This window comes from Erpetoichthys calabaricus, chromosome 16, assembly GCF_900747795.2.
Source record: "Erpetoichthys calabaricus chromosome 16, fErpCal1.3, whole genome shotgun sequence".
Classification (NCBI taxonomy): Eukaryota; Metazoa; Chordata; class Cladistia; order Polypteriformes; family Polypteridae; genus Erpetoichthys; species Erpetoichthys calabaricus.
This window is the reverse complement of record NC_041409.2, coordinates 57,947,831-57,969,529: the sequence shown is the minus strand read 5'-3', so window position 1 is coordinate 57,969,529 and position 21,699 is coordinate 57,947,831. Positions and strand designations below refer to the sequence as shown.

General features: G+C 43.2%; 1 protein-coding gene across 1 annotated transcript in view; it reads right to left on the bottom strand.

Moving 5' to 3' along the window:
• nid2a (nidogen 2a (osteonidogen)) overlaps nt 1–21,699 on the bottom strand; it is a 100,976-nt gene that overhangs the window by 2,930 nt on the left and 76,347 nt on the right. The window contains 6 exon segments of the mRNA XM_051919971.1: nt 8,216–8,387; nt 8,957–9,086; nt 11,360–11,529; nt 18,542–18,599; nt 18,601–18,764; nt 20,221–20,466. Of these exon segments, the coding sequence (XP_051775931.1) occupies nt 8,216–8,387; nt 8,957–9,086; nt 11,360–11,529; nt 18,542–18,599; nt 18,601–18,764; nt 20,221–20,466 (940 nt within the window).

Here is a 21,699-nt window from a genome sequence, read left to right as displayed (position 1 = left end):
AAATAATGTGCACGGGGCCTGGCATGTAATTACTCCCACAATGCAATGTTCTATTGAAATTATCACCTCCAGGGGATTTTGGAGTTAGCCTGCATCATAATGGGGAAGTCTACTGGACCAAATGGCTTCCTTTCTTCATCTTTAGTGCAGTGCCTCTGTGGGGTAGAGATATTAAACCATTTTTGTGAGGTCTTCTGCCAGGGCAATTCAAACTGAGGGAGTTGGGCTTGCTTAGGAGGTTGGTTCTGCTTGAACTGTAATGTTTTCCACAGGCTTCAGGGACTTTTCCAAATAATGTCATCCTGGACCATTTGGACTGTTCCTCAAATTTTCCCCCAGCTGTAGAGTAGACCACTTGTCCTGATATCTTCCCAGCATATTGGCCTGAGGAGGTGCCATCCCGTACCCACAGACTTGCTGGCTCCTTCTGTTTAGCTGATGTTGCCATCACAGCAGATTTAAGATAAGACTCTTCATGGTGAGCGTATAAAAACGAGGTGGAACTTTGGTGTTACACTTGGGCCCTCGAGGAGCCTGGTAGACAAGTTCCTTTGTGGATGTTCTGTGGCAATGAATAATCAGGAGAAGATGGACCCATCCTGCTGCACTCGTTTCTGATGAAAGGCAATTTCCTGGTTTGAAGTTGAGCTAACAGCGCTGCACAAAGCTTACATGCTTCAGCGAGGCGTGGGTGGACATATTTAATCAGGACCACACGCTTGCCTGGATTCCATTAGCATAGCCCAATCTCGCTGGCTGCTATCTTTGATTTGCATTGTGGTACGGAAATGTTTGAGCCAGCGGCAGTGTGTAATCAAGACGAGTGCCGTGCTTCAGCGGGGAACTGCTGCGTGTCAGCCAGCCAGCCATGGCAGGAGAGGAAGATGCAGAGGCTCTCTCAGCCGTCTGTGAGCTGATCACGTGTGCATTTCAATGAGCCACATCAAACAAGGAGACATTCCGTTATGCTCATCACACTAACATCTTGTGGCCTGTGAACAGCATTAAGGAACTGGAAGGGATGGGGAGGACAAAGGGGGTCAGAGGTCATCCTCCAGCAACAAAAGGGCCGTTGGCATGTCACATTTAATAAGACACCAGTGGAAACGTACTGGACATCAAGTAAGACATCAAGTGAGTAGGACCTCGCTGACCTGACTGGAGGTGCTCTGTCTGCTTCGATTAGGACGGGCCGTTCACCTCACCGAAACTCGCCGCTCCTATTCACTTCACTTCTCCAAATCACTTTACGGTTACGTTCACACTGCAGCTAAAGGTGACGTTTTCAACTCTTCATGGTGGCGCAGTGGTAGCGTTGCTGCCTCGCAGTAAGGGGACCCGGGTTCACTTCCAGGGTCCTCCCTGCGTGGAGTTTGCATGTTCTCCCCGTGTCTGCATGGGTTTCCTCCGGGTGCTCTGGTTTCCTCCCACAGTCCAAGTACGTGCAGGTTAGGTGCATTGGCGATCCTAAATTGTCCCTAATGTGTGCTTGGTGTGTGTGTGTGTGTGTGTGTGCCCTGTGGTGGGCTGGCGCCCTGCCCAGGGTTTGTTTCCTGCCTTGCGCCCTGTGTTGGCTGGGATTGGCTCCAGCAGACCCCTGTGACCCTGTAGTTAGGATATAGCGGGTTGGATAATGGATGGATGGATGGATAATGGATGGATTTTTTTTTTTAATTTTTATGAACAATCCAAATCCAATATGAGTGCATACAGATAATCTGACCAGGATGAACCTCGTATGCACAAATGTGACTATTAATAAAGTAGACAGGCTGGTATGTAGTGGACCATCATGAACATCAACAGAATGCCAGCTGCTGTGCTACTTCACATTGTCTTGAGTGCAGGACCTCTGTGAATCTGTCAGCTCATGATGGCAATGAAGGGACACTGAAAATGAAAGATCCGAGCTGTGTCTTTGAGCACATGTATCACTGCCATATCTGTACACAGAAACCCGAGGCCACAAGAGGAACCGGGCCTGAGACTGCAAAACAGAAGCTGAACAATTTCTGAATTGATTTAACTTGAGTGTGTACGCCACACGTAGTGATGCATAGCTTATTAATCACTTCTGTACTCTGTCTGGATGTGGTGGGCGATAAGCCCACTGCCACTCACTCCCAGGTCCTTCTCACGAGGTGTGCTTTCAAGTTTCAGACCTGCCCTTGCGTATTTAAATCTAACATGCCTACTTCCTACATGTGATATCGTACATCTACTTACGTTTAATATCACCTGTCACAAATGTGCCCAAGCCTGAATGCCGTCCACGTCCCCCAGTAATGATTCACCTCATTCCAGGTTACATAGCGAATTGTCAATGGCAAAAATGTGACAGTGTAGCAGGTTATGTTTATCAAGGCTGATTTCACGTTGTATTGTTCTACAACATCGAGTCTCAGCGGAGTTAATTTGGCTTTTTTTTTTACACTTTTCAGCAGAAAAAGACCCTCAAGGAAAAATAGATCTCTGCAAAGAGACCTCCAGTAATTAGAAATACAAAATAATCAATCACATAAGTATTCACCCCCATCAATTCAGTTTTTAGTAAATGCATCCATGACAATCTTTAGTCTCGATTATTATGCATGTTGTATTTGTAATTCATTTAGGTCACTTTGAAGTTAAAGAGTCGTGTTTTGTTGATCATCACCAAAAAGCCAAATAAAATCCAGTGTAACAAAATAAAATGTAAAAACTTCCAAGGGAGTGAATACTTTATTAGGCATTCTGATAAAGAGTAGCAGCTCCAACCCTGGGGCCTCACCTCCTTTATAAAATGTCACATGAATTTGAGAGTGAAAATATGCAAACGACAAAAAAACAAGGAAATGTGTACACCAAATAAAAAAATCTGATTTATAAAACCTGGCGTATGCACGCAATTTTCCCTTTATAAATCACAATCACCTTACAAAAATGCATAAGTGAGCGCGCCTCAAAAGCCGTCCTGAAACAACCATCGATGAAGCATGCTAATCGACCTCATACATATACAATCACGAGGTGGCAGAACGTCATTGGCTGGTAGAACAGCATCCCACCTGATGCAGCGACACCCCACCACCTGCATTCAAAGTATCTGGCTGTGCTCCGCCACTGACAACACACGATCATGTGCTGACTTATAACACCTTTCCTCTGCATATTGGTTCTGGAAAAGGTGTAAACCGCCAGCATCTGAGCGGGTAGCCGCTACCACCTGGCATATGTAATGGCGCGATTGCTGTTACAATGAGTGGTACATAGGCCATGTGAGACACAATCCAGCCCCCACGTACAGCACCACCATGTCTCAAAAGAAATGAATCACAGGGTGACCCTGGCCATGAAGACACAACATTGGTCAGTCACACCTTGGCATCACAGATGACTTGTGCGTTAGTGGAATGTCACTGCGTACGGTTAACAAAAGCAGCTTCATTCTCGTCAGGTGTACTTATTGCAATATGACTGCAGCAAAGAGTTTCAATTACCTTAGGAGAATCAGACACTGGTGCAGATTGCCTTTTAATGTCTGCAAAAACATTTTTGTATTTTTATTTATTTTTTAATGTATGTATAACCATACCATGCGAAAACTGAATGTAGCACCTCACTGGTCGGTTAATGGCTCCCAGCATGCGGGCATGAAAGAGAGAAGCTTGGCTGACATACCATTGACCTGTCAGCCAGTGCCCTGAGAAGAGACAACAGGTAAGCGATGTGACAAAAATATCTTAAGTACAAATGGACCTAAAATAGAGTCTGTACATCATATTCATCACTTCTAAAGTTTAATATGTTTGTCACATCAATGCACATCATAGTAACGGCTTGGTTTAGCTGCATTTCCCTGCTTGATCAAGGGTGTCGACATTTCTCAGTTTCTCTGAAATGTTGTGTACGCATGGGTCAGATTTGCCACAAATATGTGCACATTTCAAACCTCTTTTTGTGTATGCAGGCCTCTGATCCCCACAAGCCTACATTTAATCTCACCTAAACAGTTCATCTACACTGCCGTGCCTTCAGTTCTCACCTCCTTTAGTTTGACCACAAGCCTCTCATGTGGCACCTCATGTGAAAGCCTTCTGAAATTCAAGATAAAGGCCACCATGTGCACCTCTCTGCTCTGATATTTTTATTGGTTCCTCATTGAATTCTATCATATTTGTAAAACTCAGTACTCACCTGTCTGCTATGGAAGAATATTTTGGAGGGTGAGGTTGGGAGCATGCGCTGAAAACGCATTGTCGCACCCACCACATGACAAGCCACCTGGATTGGGACCCGAGTGCAGCGGGTGACACCTCAGCACCACACTGCAACAGTGTGACAGTTTTAATGTTGGCTGGAGTGCCAATCCTGTGACCAGCCCCCAAGTTTTCCCTGTAATTTGGAGGCTCTACTTGCAGATTAACGTCATACCCAGGATGAAGCAAACGCAGGTTAAGGTCCTTACTCAAGGACCTAACAGAGTGGAGTCACCTCTGGCATTTTACGGGATTTGAACCGGCAACCTTCTGATTGCCAGCGCAGATCATAGCCTCAGAGCCACCATTCTGCCCCATTTTGGAGATAATAAAATAAATAAACACAATAAAAAATAAATGTAAAACATGACAATATATAAATAATAAAATGATGTGAGCATAAATAATTAAATGTGTCTTAAAATATTTTAATTACTCCATTTATTTATTTCAGCGACGCCGCACACAATGTGAAATCCAACTGCACTTTTCACCGGTTAGAGTTGACAGGGTGGGCTCTAGCGAGTTCTGTGTTTTGATTGGTGCGTTGTCAGTACAACTGGACATTTATGGCCATCACATGCCACCTTTACACTTCACATGCAGACTCCTTACAGGAGAATCCAGAGCTTCTTGGATTAAAGCAGCCACAAAGCATGTCCTCAAAGTTGCCCAGAATTGCTGTGTGACGCGTAAGCTCTGAATCCATCGTCCTCTCAGGAGTAGCCATTGTGAACGTAACACTTGATGGCTGAAGATCGACGTCCACTGCACAGCACTTCACACCTGCTCTTCTCATCAGTCCCAAACAGGATATCTTCTTCTTGTGCTCTGCTATTTGTAAGTTTATCCCCAGGTGATTTGTGCTAGTAAAGTCCTCCAAAACTATAAACTCTAAACTTGCTTTTTAAGTACAGGATGATTCAAAGCGATTCATCCAATTTCAAAGTGCCATATTTGTACAACCGTGAGGCGCCTAGGAACCAATCACATACCAATTGAAGGGGGGGGGGGGGGTCATAGAGTTTCTGTCTGTCACCGGAGGATGGAGAGCCACCTCACTGGCACCAGAAAGTTCAAGCATCTCTCAACAACGAGCTCCCTCATCACTGGATTGGCCGTAAAGAAGCCCACGATTTGGCCCTCCGCTTCTGGCCCTCAAGATCACCAGATCTCATGCCGTATTTTATTTTTTTGTGGGGGTACATTAAGGGTTCTGTTTATGTGCCACCACTCCCAACGACACTGGATGATCTCCGAAATGGCATTGAAAGAGCTGTGAGTACAGTGACACCCGACATGCTCAATCGAGGTGTGGGATGAATTTGACTATCGTGTTGATGTTATCCGTACAGCTGGAGGAGGTCATATTGAGCACTTGTGAAATGACATAATAAACTTTATGCTCACCTAAATCATTACAATTTACTGTAATGTACTGTAATGATTTACAAGTGAAATCAGTCATTTTGAAATCAGATGAATCTTTTTGAATCACACTGCATTACAGTAATCCCTTGCTATATCGCACTTCGACTTTCGCGGCTTCACTCTATCGCGGATTTTATATGTAAGCATATTTAAATATATATCGCGGATTTTTTGCTGGTTCGCGGATTTCTGCGGACAATGGGTCTTTTAATTTCTGGTACATGCTTCCTCAGTTGGTTTGCCCAGTTGATTTCATACAAGGGACGCTATTGGCAGATGGCTGAGAAGCTACCCAACTTAATTTTCTCTCTCTCTCTTGCGCTGACATTCTCTGATCCTGACTAGGGGGTGTGAGCAGTGGGGCTGTTCGCACACCTAGACGATACGGACGCTCGTCTAAAAATGCTGAAAGATTATCTTCACGTTGCTCTCTTCTGTGCAGCTGCTTCCTGAAGCGACATGCTGCACGGTGCTTCGCATACTTAAAAGCTCGAAGGGGCACGTATTGATTTTTGCTTGTTTGTTTTTATCTGTCTCTCTCTCTCTCTGACATTCTCTGCTCCTGACGGAGGGGGTGTGAGCTGCTGCCTTCATTGCAACAGCTTTGTGCCGCGGTGCTTCGCATACTTAAAAGCCAAACAGCCCTATTGATTTGTTTGCTTGTCTCTCTCTCTCTCTGACATTCTCTGCTCCTGACGCGCACTCCTTTGAAGAGGAAGATATGTTTGCATTCTTTTAATTGTGAGACGGAACTGTCATCTCTGTCTTGTCATGGAGCACAGTTTAAACTTTTGAAAAAGAGACAAATGTTTGTTTGCACTGTTTGAATAAAGTTCCTTTCTCTCTACAACCTCCTGTGTTTCTGTGCAAATCTGTGACCCAAGCATGACAATATATAAATAACCATAAAAACATATGATTTCTACTTCGCGGATTTTCACCTTTCACAGGGGGTTCTGGAACGCAACCCCCGCGATCGAGGAGAGATTACTGTATTAAAATGTTGCATATTGAAACACTTTGTGCACTGGGTGGTCTTCAGCACACGGCTAATAGCAGGCCTCTATTCGTGGTGCTTTCCGGTGAAATCCCGATATCGTCACTAAGATGTGGCTCGTCCCCATTTGAAGCAGACATGTGTTTCATTTCTACTTTACCTAAACAGATACTCTGCCATCTTTTCTAAATAATGTGTGCCATTTTACGTTATACTCTACCCCACTGTTTGGATTTTGCCACATTTGTATTACTATAATATCAACACTACATAATACTACAGATGACTCCAGCTGATTTGTTTTCCATACATCCATTTTCTAACCCGCTGAATCCGAACACAGGGTCACGGGGATCTGCTGGAGCCAATCCCAGCCAACACAGGGCACAAGGCAGGAAACAATCCTGGGCAGGGTGCCAACCCACCGCAGCTGATTTGTTTTATTCTTGACAAAAGTTTTAATAGCTTCATCATTTGATTTCTGCTTACTAATGGTGTGCTGGTAATTTCAGCATTACCTAGTAGATTTGAGTTCATAATATGTATTGGCTAATTGTAATCCTGGCTGGAAATTAGAGGAAAAGAGACCAACCCGACTGCAGATCCTACTCAAGCGTGTCAGCAGCTTTTACATGAGTGTTCCACCATTTAGTACTTTAGGTGAGCCCTGGTGTTGGCAACAGGAGGTCACATGTAAAGGGACCTGATGGAAGATTTGAGTTTTTGGTGGAAGTCCACTTTTTTTAAGGGTGAGGAGGCTTGCGGAGAGATGTGGCAGGATCTGCCACTATGTTGGGCAGACTTGGTAGACAGATCACCAGGAATGTTAGCTGCTCTGGATGGTGATGGCCCAGTTTTAATTAATTGAATGACTGAGTGAGTGTGGGCTGCAGTGAGTCTTGAACCTCCCTCAGATTAGGTCTATAAAGGCAGTGTTTGCAAGGCGTATGGGGAAACGGACATTGCTGAACCCCACATGCAGATGACAAAGAGTCCCAAATGTCTGATATGCAACTCCAAAACTAGACGGGTCTGGCAGAGTGAAGTTTTATGGTATTGGATGACAGTTTCTAGTTTCCTGAACACTACTTTGTTAGATTGTGTTCTTCTCTTATCTGAAATGTATCAATCCATCCAGACATTTTCTGAATGCACTCTTTCTATCACTTGGTGTTTCTACCAATGTATTTTGAAGTTCTTATTCTTCAGACTGTAGATCTGAGTTAGTAATTGTATTACAGACTGGATTTTACTCAACTGGCATTCAGTTGTTCATCTGTCCAGTTTTTTTAACTCAGTGTTTCATTCCAGTGAGGTGAGGAGGCTGATGTTCAGCACCATCGGCCACTCAGTAGGAAAACAGCATTGGTTGGGCATCTGGTGACATTTAAAAGTCCTGGCACACATCCTGGGCTACTTCACACTTTGTGCCTGGTGCTGCAGGCAACAACTAACCAAAACACCAGCCAGAAGCAATACCCACTGCCTTAATTTAGTCAGAGTTGGCACGACTGTTCAAAGGCGTCCTTGGGCTTTCATTGGCACTTACCCTCTATGGGAGTCCACCACAATGGCCCTGGGGTTGACCAGGTCAGTATCAAACAGAACACGTCTCTCGGTGCCATCCAGTCTGGCAGTTTCAATCTTATCCATACCGCTGTCCACCCAGAACATTTTTCGTCGCACGTGGTCCACAGCAAGGCCTTCTGGACTTAGGAGTCCTAAGATCAGAGATGGAAAAATTCAAAGATCAAATGAAATTTATTAAAAGCTGCAACAGAAAAAAAAAATTGCAGTGAGAGCAGTTGCTCTCAAGTGTGTTTAAAACACAGGAAACAGCAGACGGAGCGCAGTGCAGCCCCTCTCTCTGTGAGGTATCCCATATCTCTGACTTCCACCTCCCGGAAATGCACAAGACACCAGGCAGAGGGGCCCTGTAATAAGCACTGAAGCATGCCGGAATTACACGGTTCAAAGCGGCACTCTTAATTCCCTTCAACAAAAAGTGTCAATTTTAGAATCCATTAGATGCGGCATGTGATCTTCACTTATCTGAAACTAACGAAATGTGAATCCCATAATTGACTTCCTGGCCTTGGAACAGTAGGGTTGCTTTTCAGTTTATGAAGTGCATAAAAGCAGTTAGATAGACCAAGTCAAGGCGAGCTGCTGCCTCTTTGACTCCGGACCTGTGCTGGGTGGAAGAACTACTTACAGGCATCTCTGCCAGGCGAACACATGCAGGCACAAACCTATCTGGCCCCTGAAGCTCCATGAAGTCTTCACCTACCCGAGTTGATAATGATTTCCGGCTCTGACCCAGCCTGCAGACTGGCTTTGCTGATTGTTCTCCCAGCGACGTCTGTCCAGTACACCATCCTCTCTCTGCAGTCATAGTCAATGCCCACAACAATGGAACCCTGAAATGAATAAAGCAATTATAAATATGAATTTTTCAAATGGTACTTTTCAATAAGTAAGGTTTTTATGAGCACCGTAAAACTAGTAAATAAAAGTCAACTGTCATGTATTGTGCCAAGGGTACCTCTGTGTACCAACCTAGTCCTGAACACAAAGTCAAAATTCTCACAAGCCTACCCATCTGAGCCCACTTAATTTTAGGGTCACAGAGGGTGGAGACTATCCCAGGAGCCAACCCTCCAATGAGCTTGCAGCCCACCGCAGTGCACATTCATTCTCGCACTCACCCTTGACTAAATTGAGTTGCCAATTAATGTAATGGCACCACTTTGTGATTCATGACATGTCACCTCTTTGCCTCTAGGCCTGCCTGTTTAAAAAGCTGAGCCCTATCTGACTAGGAGGGGTCCTTGTCCTAAACCGCACATTAGCCAAAACACAGGCTCCCTTCCACCATTGATGCCCCCAGATATGTGGCTCCTATACCACCCTGTTAATGAGTCTTTGTCCCAAGTTATCTCCACAAGTCCATACTCATTCAGTCTTAGGCTCCAACTCAAGAATCAGCACTGTCCTTCCAAATATATTAGATTTTGTGTGGCTTGGTGTGCTACCATGGCATGGGACATCTACACCAAGACAAGTCTGTGAGGTCTGCCTCCCTTAAAGGAATACTCCACCAAAATGTTTTTTTTTTTTAATGGTTACTTATCCCATGTCGTTTGTAGTGATGGCCAAGAAAAAAATTAATTTCATATTTACATGGAGAATGCAGATCACAAAGTGTATGATATAACGAGCTTGAAAGGAGACCAGCAGGGGTCAGATATTAAACAGCAAACAATATTGAAATGTCCATGAAAAAAAAAATCTCCCATAATGCACATCTCAATTATCCAGGCATATGCTCAAAATGTCACAAACACATACATATTTAACAATATTTAGTAAAAAGAAGTACTGAGTCTGGACTAATTGAGAATTACTTGTGTCAAAGATTCAGTAACCCCTGCTAGCCCCCATTCAAGCCTGCTAAGTTGTAAACTTTGTGTCATAAACTTTGTAATCTCAGGTCTCTGTGAAAACATCAAATTACATTTTTTGGGTGGAGTATTCCTATAGCCTCCTTAGCATTATGTTTGCCCCTGGAAAACAAGCCAAAAAGGTAGAATTTTTTTTCAAGAAGAAAAATGTTATTATGTATAACAGAAACATGTAACTAGCAGAACATCGTAATAAAACAGTAGTAGAGATATGTCGAGTGCCAACTGCTGTACTGGTGCAGATTTAGTACACGTCCTTTGTGTGACACATTTTGAAACAACCACCAACACATAGCCTGACGTCATAATCAGGACATTAGAAGAGTGTTTCTTTGCGTACTTTTCTTATAATTTTTTTGTATTGCTTGCACATGAGGCACACATACATATATATTATATATATATATATATATATATTATATATATAAATATATATATATATATATATATATATATATATATAGTCAGTCATCAGTCATTGTCCACCCCCGCTATATCCTAACACAGGGTCATGGTAGTCTACTGGAGCCAATCCCAGCCAGCACAGGGTGCAAGGCAGGAAGAAACCCCGGGCAGGATACCAGCCCACCGCAGGGCGCACACACACACACACACACACACACACCACACACCAAGCACATACTAGGGACATTTAGGATTGCCAATGCACCTAACCTGCATATCTGTGGACTGTTTGAGGAAACCGGAGCACCCAGAGGAAACCTACACAGACACGGGAAGAACATGCAAACTCCCACGCAGGAGGACCTGGGAAGCGAACCCAGGTCTCCTAACTGTGAGGCAGCAGCGCTACCACTGCGCCATCGTGTCGCCCTCATTATTTATTTATATTTTAATATATATATTATCTGTATTGTGATTGTGGTGTGAGAAACGCTTGCCTGAGAAGAGCTTCCCACAATAAAACCTGTTTGTGTCAAGTGTTTGGGGAGTTAGAGTGCCCCCCTGGTGGCCACAATATATTATATTATATTATATATATATATATATATATATATATATATATATATATATATATATATATATATATATATATATATATATATATATATTATATTGTGGCCGCCACCAGGGGGCACTCTAACTCCCCAAACACTTGACACAAACAGGCTCATCTGTGAAGAACTCAGAATCATTACAATTCATTAAAGAAAATGTCAACTTGTATGCGTTCATTGGAAGTCAAGAATCTACAAGAAGAATCATACATGAAGTGCCAGGACCACAGCAGCCTTCTCCTTATTGATTCGGGTGCCATTGAGTGGCAGAGAGCCAATCTGTTGTCCTTGTGCATAAAGCAAGACAGTACCCAAGGGAGGTGGGGTCACATCTGGGCGAGGTGTTGGCTGCAAGGTGGGAGGAGGTACAGTTGGTAGACCTGGTGGAGAATAAAACAGAAAAAAGAACAAAAACAAAATCAAAGAACAGCCTGTGGATGTCTTTCTGCTTCTGGGATAGACAGCACTCAGATTGTAACATCATCTTTGACTTTTGTAGCATTGCCTTCAACATGAAGCACTAATTCAAAGAAGCTAAAACTTCCATAGCTAATCAATAGCCCCCCCAAGTGATCAGTCAACCTTAGGCACAAGTAGTGTCTCCTTCTGTATTCAGCAGCTTCTGTTTCTACTACATGGTTATCACAGGTAGGTCACAAGTGTGCAAAACAAGACATGGTGTCATCACAGAGAAGGAATGTGGCAGCATTTGAGTTCTGTTCTAGCTTTAAGTCTGTCTTCTTATTAAGTGCACACACACACCCTGGATACAAATGACTTTCATGATTTTAATGGTACCTGTGCGGTATAAACAGAACTATTTTTTAACCATATGTAGAATATATGGAGGGTACTGCTGCTCTTGCTAACTTCTGATTCAGATGTAAACAACATGGTGGTCCATAAACCCCAAACCACCTCTGGTGTATCTCATGTTGCATTAGCCTGACTTTTGCATGGAGAAGTTACTGTATGCCCTGTTTTAAAAAAAAACTAATAAGAAAAGACTGGTAGCTCAACACATCAGAGTACTCTTTATAGAGAACATGCAGAATATTGTACTCTTTATCTAATTTCTGAGCTGGTCACATCCATGCATCTACTAAAGTTGCTTCACTTTGACGGACACATGTCCATAGAGGGACTACTGGACAATACTGCATAAACTAGTAGAAGATTCACTTACAGGAGAGCAGAACAAAGCGCCCAAAGACCTGTGTAAGCAGTAAAATGGAGATGGAGAGCATTGTGTAGATGTTCAATGGATCCCAGCATGGCTCCCAGGTTAGATTCCCAGATAACATTCTTTTGTGGCTACAACATTAGAACTTAGCAAGTAAAAATCTATGTAATGGCTTGTCAGCCCTAACAATGGCAGGTGGTGCGGATACAGTGTTGCAATAAGCTTGGCTACACACTTATGTTTTACCAGAACAAATCCAGTTTTAAATTTTATTTCCAAGTCTCCCAGTGTTTAAGCAGAAAGCGGCCAACTGTCCCAGTTTTCATTTCCAGACATTCGGAGCGTCCCAGTTTTCACTCACATGGTACCCCACTGTAATGTCGAAGTTGAGGAAAATGAAAGTGCATTTTGAGAGCAATACATTACAATGCAGACTTTGTTAAAAATGAAAACTGCGGCACCATGACGGAGTTGTGCACCTTTATGGGCATCTTCATAAACGATTCAAGTTTCAGCACAATATCATTCCAGATGGTCAAGTTATAGAGCACGTTATTGGTGGGAGACTCAGATCTTTATCATTTTTGAAACACAAGTCATAAACACAGATGAATAATAAATTCCCTACAACTTTGTCCATGAGATGAAATTTTGACATATATGAGGGTGACATGTCTGTCAGAGATCTTGCAGAACACAACTACACAATATGTGTGTTACTGATGGATGGCTGAAAGGACTGCCGCTCACACACTGGGGACAGAATCACTTGGCACAGTAGACTGGGATATCTACCAGCTAGCAATAATAGGCTGTAGAGCCACCACCATGCCAATTGCTTTTCTGCTGGATTTATTTCACAAGACAGACCATTAGGTGCCATCTGGCTCCTGTGTTCCAGTCTAATGTCACCCTCTACTACCTCAGCACAGATAGCAAAAAACTTGTAAAGAATGACAGCACTGGCTGGCACACTGATGCCAACCCTTCTTTAGTGAGGAGTCTTTTGTCATTTTCAGAAGGAGTGATGGGCAACACTGGGTCTGCTGAAAGTCTGGAGAAAAGAGACCACATGTCAAAATGCATATGCCACCAATTGCTGGCATTATGGGTTATGTAATGAAAGCAAAGGAGAGCAGGTCCTATTTTGTCATCACTGTGGCACCATGGACTGCTCAATAGTTTGTCCACAGTTGTTCTCTTCATGAACGCCACCAAAAATGGCATTTTCCAGCAAGGTAATGCCTAGTTAAACATTGCAGCCATCACTAGAGAAGTCCTCTAAAATAGGGACCAATGACTGGACTGCCTGGTGCAGGAGGCTGTTGGAAGGAAGATACCTAAATTCTGCCATTTACACAGCTGGCCAGAAATGGTGATGTGGAGGAAAATGGCTTCCCAAGGGAAAGAGTCAAGGCCGTCACTGCATCAGGACCAATTTCACTGATGGCAGACTTACTGCTTATCTGTAATATAATTTTAAGCCCTCGAGTATGTAACGTCAGCCAAACATTTAGTGCATCAGTGTCCTCATTTGTACCAAATTTCAGGGTGTTGCAGTGAGTAGTGGACATATACAGCACTGTATAATCAGTCCATCCAACTTCCTATATTAACTTAATCCAGCATGAGTTTGTAGGTAGCCAAAGTCAATTAATAACAGCGTCGGGCATGAAGCAGAACATGAGAACACACTTGGCCAATTTCAGATGAGCCTCCAATCAGGTCTTCAGAATGTGGCAAGAAAATGCTGTTTGGAGAAAACCCCACATACAAATACGACAGCAGTGCTGCTGGGAACTGAACTAGGGTCCAACGGTATAGGATGTGAAGGTCAGAATCAGGCCTACAGTAAGTCCAATGCAGGAGAAACCTTCCACAACTGCTAATGCACTCTCACTCTAAAGCCACTGAGAACTGGCACCCAGCTTGACAGCATTCCGACTACCCCACAATATGAGGGTCCCAGGAGTAAACTGACACGCATGCTACTGAGGAGGAGCCCGAGCTGGAGAGACAAGCACTGTGAGGCATCGGTGGGATACGCTGCATTGTTCAAGGAGCCTGCACAATTGAACTGGGCTTTATAAACTGCCAATGGCACACCGGCAGCGGGACGCGCTCAGTTATTCTTTATTAGATGTGTGCCTGCACCTCTGACATGAAGACAACTCTCTCAAAGCCAGAAGGGAGCCAGTGTTGAAATAGAATGATTTAATTTAGACAGACAGACATAAAGACAACTAGACAGGGTACATTTTCAGGCGCAAAAGCTAAGTAACAGGGGGGAGATTGACCTTGCATAAATAAATAAAAAAGACTATATGGTCTGTTAACTGAATCACATCGACTCAAATGAGGAAACTCTGCTTCCCATCACACCACATTAACCTGCATGAAGGTGCAATGAGGGAGGTGAAGAAACAAGACAGGCACTCGGATGCGAGGACGCCACTCAAAAGAGGTGTTTAAGTGTGGAGGTCTGAAACGAGAAATCGTCATGCCTACCCTTCGTGTCAGTGGAAACTGTTTGAAGACCCTCAGTGTTTCTGTGTTTGGATAAGACGCAGGTGACATTCTCTCTTTCTCTGAGATTGAGATTCATCACGTCCCCCTTTATCTCAACATCCCTATACACACAGGCCTGCTCCATACACCCAAAAGCCAGCCTGTATGTGGTGAACTTTTCAGAACAAAGATTTTTCTTATACTATTAAGTGAGCTCATGGAACGTTTCACATACTTGAAATGGCAAGAAGTCGAGCAACAGAGACTCAATGAACGTGAAAGGCCCTATTGTGCTGACAAGTACCGCTCCTGGCTTGGGCTGACCCAGCATATTAGACGCCTTAAAAAAAATGAATGGATCGAATGAATTTCTTTTTTCCAGCTGCGATGTTGGCTGCTCTCAGTTAAATGAGTCATTGTGTTAAGAGCAGAAAGGTTTACACACTGAGGGCTGTGAAAGGGAGGAAACCACGAGATGGCAGGCTGGAGAGGCAAAGCTAGTGTTGGGAGGCTCACTTCCCTCGGAGGTCAGGGCTGAAATGTTGGAACACACACGGCCAAGATGAAACTAGGACACTCCCGAGTCATGTTCAGCTTTGAATGCTGAAAAAATAAAAAAGTTAAACGCAAGAAGAAAAAATAAAAGGTCACTCTCTGTCACACAGACAGGACAATGCACTTGTGCCTCATAGCTCCAGGAGAACAGGCTCACATCCTGGCTTTAGCACCAACGGTGCAGAATCTGCATGTGTTCCTTGTAGTCACATTGACTTTTTCTTCTAGCTGCATTGGTTTGCCTTCTACACACCAAAGATCACCATGGACTTGTTGTGTACCAGTGTGCACCATGAATAAAATGGTATTCCATTTAGAGTTTGATTCTATATTATTAAAGTATTTCAAGTTTCTCAGTTATCTGACACTTTCATTAGAGGAAAATTCTATATGGTAATATTATAGCCTGTCAAGCATGCACACTTGAGAATCTACTGAAGGGTTCAAGTAATCCCAACGTTACCACCCGCCTGGCAAGAGAGGTGTTGCTGCCGTTAGCCTTAGCTCTGGTTTCCTTATACAGCGTTGAGCCATCATAGGAACCAACACTTGGCCCCGCCTCCACCAACCATTGGAGGCACCGCCCCTGCCGAGAGCAGGCAGACATAAACAGGGTGATTACAGATCACGGTTGTCATTTGGACCCAGAAAACAGAGAGGGAGAGAATCGGAGAGATGGTGGTCTTCTCATAGAAACAAATCGTATTGCACATGAGAACTGAACTATTTACATTCTGTTGCATTGCAAGGTCCTTGTTTTGTTTTGTTCATAACTAAATGGGGAATCATCATGTTGACACCCAAACAATTCTTACATCTCAGTTCTCCTTTGGTGCACAAGCCTGATCACATGCAACTTAAAAAACATTTGTTCAGAGTTAATCAGTGATTCAGTGGTGTGGACTAAATGTGCCATCCTGTGGTTAAAAACTAAAGCCAGTAGGTCATGCTGTCCGCAGTTATTATTTAGAGGGTGACATTGTTTTTTCCCAAAATTTATACTGCGTACACAGCATGAGAAAATTTCAAAGTACTTGTTAATACACATTCCTTCATTCAGGATCAGGAGAGACTTTACTTTAATTTTTGACAACTGGTAGACCTGCAGTTCAAGTGGCATTCTTAGAGTCTCAGAGATTGAACTAGCAAACAGTGGTTCAAATTCCATCACCTTAGCTACAAGGCCATCCAGCAGATCACTAGAGGTTTACCTGGAGACTTGACTTGTGTGTTCATTACAGCAGAGCTTTCTTTAAGGATGCCTGATATCTGGTGTGGTGGTTCATGCTGCGGTCTCATTGCTTCACAACCTAACAACAATGAGGAGTTTACATGTTCCTCCAGTGTCTGGGTGTGCCAGTGTTCCAGTTTCCTGACTCAACTCAAAGTGCTGCATGTTAAGTTGTTACTTAAAACAGACCTAATATGAGAGCGTATAGGGGTGTGCATTAGCGTGCCATACAAAAGAGACCGCCACCCTTTGCTTGACTAGGTCCTGCCTTCCACTCATAGCTGCCAGGATAGGGTGTAGCTTCCCACAATCCTGCAAGAACAGGCTTAACAAGATAGAAGGAAAGATGTATTAACTAATGGCCTGTGTCTTTCAGGGTACAGAGAGGAACTTACGGTGCCACAGGGTATGTGTGACAGGTATCAAGATAAAACGATTGCTATCACACCTCTTCCTTATAGCAAATATTTGCATGCATTTAAGGAGCGGTGCATCACATAAAAGAATCAGTAAATAAAATTGCAGTTGTTCCCTTTATTTACTTATACCACATATTAAATTAGATTATCTGGGACAGATCCCATTCCCAGTGGTTCTCTGGAATACACAGGGGACCCAGAGAGAAGTGGTAAGCACTCCTTTTCCCTGTTTGTATTGTAATAGAAATGCAGTTTAGTGTAGTGTTGCTCTAAATCACCAATTTATGTACTTAAGTTAATTAAAAAATTTTATGGGACTTTAAGATAAGTTTTAGATATGCCTAAAAAGTAATTTCCAAGACTGTGAAGACAGGGCATCATCATTGTCTGTAGAATACACTGCAGTAAGAAATTACAGTTGATTTACTCAGCTCTCCCTACGTGGACAGACATGACAGCCTGCCTGCATTGATGTAGTTCTCAAAGAGCAAAGAAAACACCTCAGAGCTGTAAATGATAAAATAAAAACACACAAACAAATAAAGGAACATCACAAGCACCAGGAATAAAAAAGACAAAAGGGTCTGATTAAAAATGTAAAATGTCATTTAGATGGCACCTGTTCCTCCAATATGATAAAAAATGGATACCCTCTCTGTTCTTTTTTTAGGGTCAAGCAGCAAGGACAATACAGTTTATGCACGTATGAGTATAACCTGCAGAGTGCACAAGCAAAATGACTACTAAACTATCTTGAAATCCAGAAAAATGGTAGGGCAAAGGAAAAACAATATTTTTAGAAAAACCTAGCTAAATACCTGTCAGCCTGACACCTGCAGAAAGATTTTAAAGAAATATGATCTTGTCTGGAATGTGGAAAGTCAGCAGAGGGGCAGACCTATAGACCCCTCTCCTAGGACGATGTTCTTGTGATCACACAAGAAGGTCTCTGCACAGCTGCTCCTGCCCATTTTGTTTTACCAGTTGTTGGAATGATATTAGGCAATCTTGGCTTAGGCCTGAAAGAGCTCTATAATCAAATCAACACATTTAAATATTTATTCCATAGAGGCAGTTAAGCTGAATAAACACATAAACACATACTGCGCATTCTGTATGCTCTCAGACCTGCTTAATTCAATTCAGGGTCATGGAGAGCTGCAGCCAATCCTGGCAGTACAGGCACAAGGTGGGGAACCCCCCTGGACAGGACACTAACGTCCACTGCAGGGTACATACATACTGACACTAGGTCAAGTGAGAGTTGCCAGTCCATCTACCAAATATGTCTTATGGGATATGTTAGTTAATAATTTGGTGTAAATTGTTATTTTCTGAAACTAGGTCTGTGCATTACAGGCTTGTGTAAACATGAGAACTATCAGCTTGATTGTAAAGTAACTTACATTTTTTTAAATAAAGTAAAACAAATAACCATAGGTAAGCAAATAAAGCAGAGTAATTAGCCACGACAGACGATGTGCCTCAGAACTTACATGCTGGGATGATTCCACTGTGCGAGCGAGTGCCAGACACTTCTCGGCCCTGTGCATCCCACACACCAGCAATAACTATTGTCCCCATAGCACTGCAGAGGGCTGAAGTTTCCCAAGTCATCACACTGTGGGATATAATGGTGAGGAGCAGGCTGACCCCCATAGTGCTCCAGCAGACTGCTCCTCCAGCGCTCACACATTGTTGCTGATCGCGGAGTTGGTTCTGCAGGGGTGAACACAGAAGTGATTGGATAAATGTAATAGTTTTTCACTAAAGCAGAAACAGCTGAATTTTCAAAAGAGATCAAATTCACATGCAACTTTCATATAACACTCAGAGTTAATTCTATGTCCTGCTCATTCAAGATGTTTTAATGAGGTCCCCTTTCACACCTCAAGGTGAAGTGGTGGCTCTGAGGTAGGGATCTACACTGGTAATTGGAAGGTTGCCGGTTCAAATCCCGTAAATGTCCGAAGTGACTGTACTCTGTTTGGCCCCTGAGCAAGGCCCTTAACCTGCAATTGCTTCGTCCTGGGCATGACGTTAATCTGCATCCAGCCCTGCAGGTAGGCCCTCCACCCTGCAGGGAAAAACCTGGGGGTTGGTGGCAGAATTGGCACTCCAGCCACCATAAAAAACCTCACACTGTTCCATTCCATCTGAACTAGTGTGGTGCTGATGTGTCACCCATTGCATGGCTACACTTGGGCCCTAATCTGGGGATCCTGAGTTGATTTGTCATGTGGTGGGTGTATCAGCACCTGCTCCTAACCTCTCCTGTTTCACTGCTTACCTGACTCAGGTTAGAACCCCCTACTCAAGGCTTCATCACTGCTTGCCTACCTGACTTCAGGTGATCACTCCAAGTCCACATCATGACTCATTTTAATAATAATAATACATTTTATTTATATAGCGTCTTTCCCATGCTCAAGGCATTTCACAGAGTTTAAGAAAGAATGGCAGGGTATACAGTATATAGCATTGTACTAAACCAAAATAATAAATAAAGACAAGTATGATAGTAAATTCAGAGAAAAAGCCTAACAGACAACATCATTGATGGTCTAGCACACACACACAGGTTACTTGAGCATCTTGACATAAAGGTAAACTGAAAGAAGGGTAATAAAGTCAGGTAGAGCTAAAAGCCTTCCTGAACTGATGAGTTTTGAGTTTTTTTTAAAGAATTCATGGAGTAAGCTGATCTAATTAATTTTGGTACGTCATTCCAGAGTCTGGGTGCTATACAGCTGAAGGCCCTGTCACCCATGGAGTGTAGACCGAAATGAAGTCAAGTACCAAGCTTCCAAATTCTCATAATAAAATAACCTCAGTAGTCCCTCTTGTCACCACTTTCCCAAAACTTCAATGGCCGAAATTGAACATACATTCATACCCATGTTACAGATTTGAGCACATTGAAATACCACTCGGTTTTCTCCTTTTTCTACAACCTCCCATTGTTGTTCTGGGGATCAATTTTGGGTAAACTTACTTAGCCCCACTTCATGAGCCAATTAATTCCGCCCAACTCCACATCACAAATTACATACCTGACTTCAGGCTCTTGTCCCTAATGCCCAATTATTGTTGATCTGTCTGTAATTTGTAAGATGTGCTCTGGCTTATGTGGCTGATCTCAGGTACATGCAAAGAAGTCGCCATCATGACTCACCTGGCTGGTTGCAGTTTAATGGTGGAGTTCCAGGAACAGTTCTAGTCCCAGGGCGTTCCACTCCAGTGCTGTCCACACACCAGCAGTGACCCGTGGAGCCATGACACTGCAGAGGCTGGAAACTTCCATCTTCTTCACACTGGGGGATATAAGCTCCCAAAAAGGCCAGCCTCCCCTGTGCACTAAGCTGTGCCAGTAACGTGTCTCGGTGTCGCTCACAGGCGGTTTTAGGACGGGATGTAGCAGCTTATTTGAGAAAACAAAAGACAGACATCTGGAATCAGGCAAACAATCTGCTATTGTAAATACTTGAGTTGAATTGAGAACTTTAGGTTTTATATCAACATGAACGCCATTACTGGCAATAACTCTTCTAACATGAGACGCCCAAGCAGATAAAATAAATTAAATATACTTTTGGATAAAATTCAGTTTTTTGTAGAGCTTTTAATTTTATTTTATTTTCTAAACTGCTTCCCCTGAGTAAGCAGATCTGACCAAACTTACCATTCCCTATAACGAGTACCACAACAACTCCTCCCAGGTGCTCCCAAACCATTTCAGAGATGTAATCCCTCCATTTTGCCCCAAATTGCGTCCTCAGTATATCCGTTTTGCCCATTGCTAATACATATCTCACAAGAAGTATCCATGGAACATGTTCACTAGATGCCAAAACCAACTCAGATAGCTTCAATCAATCTCTTCTCCTAGGTGTTTCCAGATTGTTGGGGGCCTAATCCTACTATGAAGGATGAACATTGCAGCTCTCTAGAAGTGCACTGGTACATGTAATTCCATTCTTTATGTCATTGCCAAAGGCTTATAACCGCATCTAAAGATAGGGATGTAAACTGACCATTAAATCGTTACCTTTACTTGTGCACTTACCTTCACTACCACTCTCCAACACAATGCTCTTTGTATGTTCACCACTACACAAATCCATTACATAACCTTATAGTCCCCTCTGTCCTCACTCATTCTCAATACAAACGAGTGAGCTCTAATCTGGGTGTACAGTATTCCTGTGCTTATCAGTCCTAATGTACAACACTTCACACTACACTCAGATTTGTCCAAATTCTACATCTCACTGCATAGTATCTATCTATCTATCTATCTATTTATGATTTACTCTGAAGCTTTTCTGTGGTATTTCAGTTTGCATATCCATATTACTAACCGAGAATGGTAAACCGGAAGGCACGGACGCAGGTACACGGCGATGGGACCAGGAGACATTGTGCGCAGGCGCCTACAGCGCGCGTCTCATAAACCGCAAGCGAAGTCTGATCCACCGCGAACGAAGGAGTCATGGCTCAAAAATGAAAGAGCTCAACTAACATAAATAAGACATGAAGCAACAACGCGCCCATAGCTAACGACTAACGACACAGCCACACAGAAAAGAGGATTCTGCACTGCACCCCAGAGTCAAACGGAAGACACTACGGAGTCCGCAAAGGTCCACAAAGA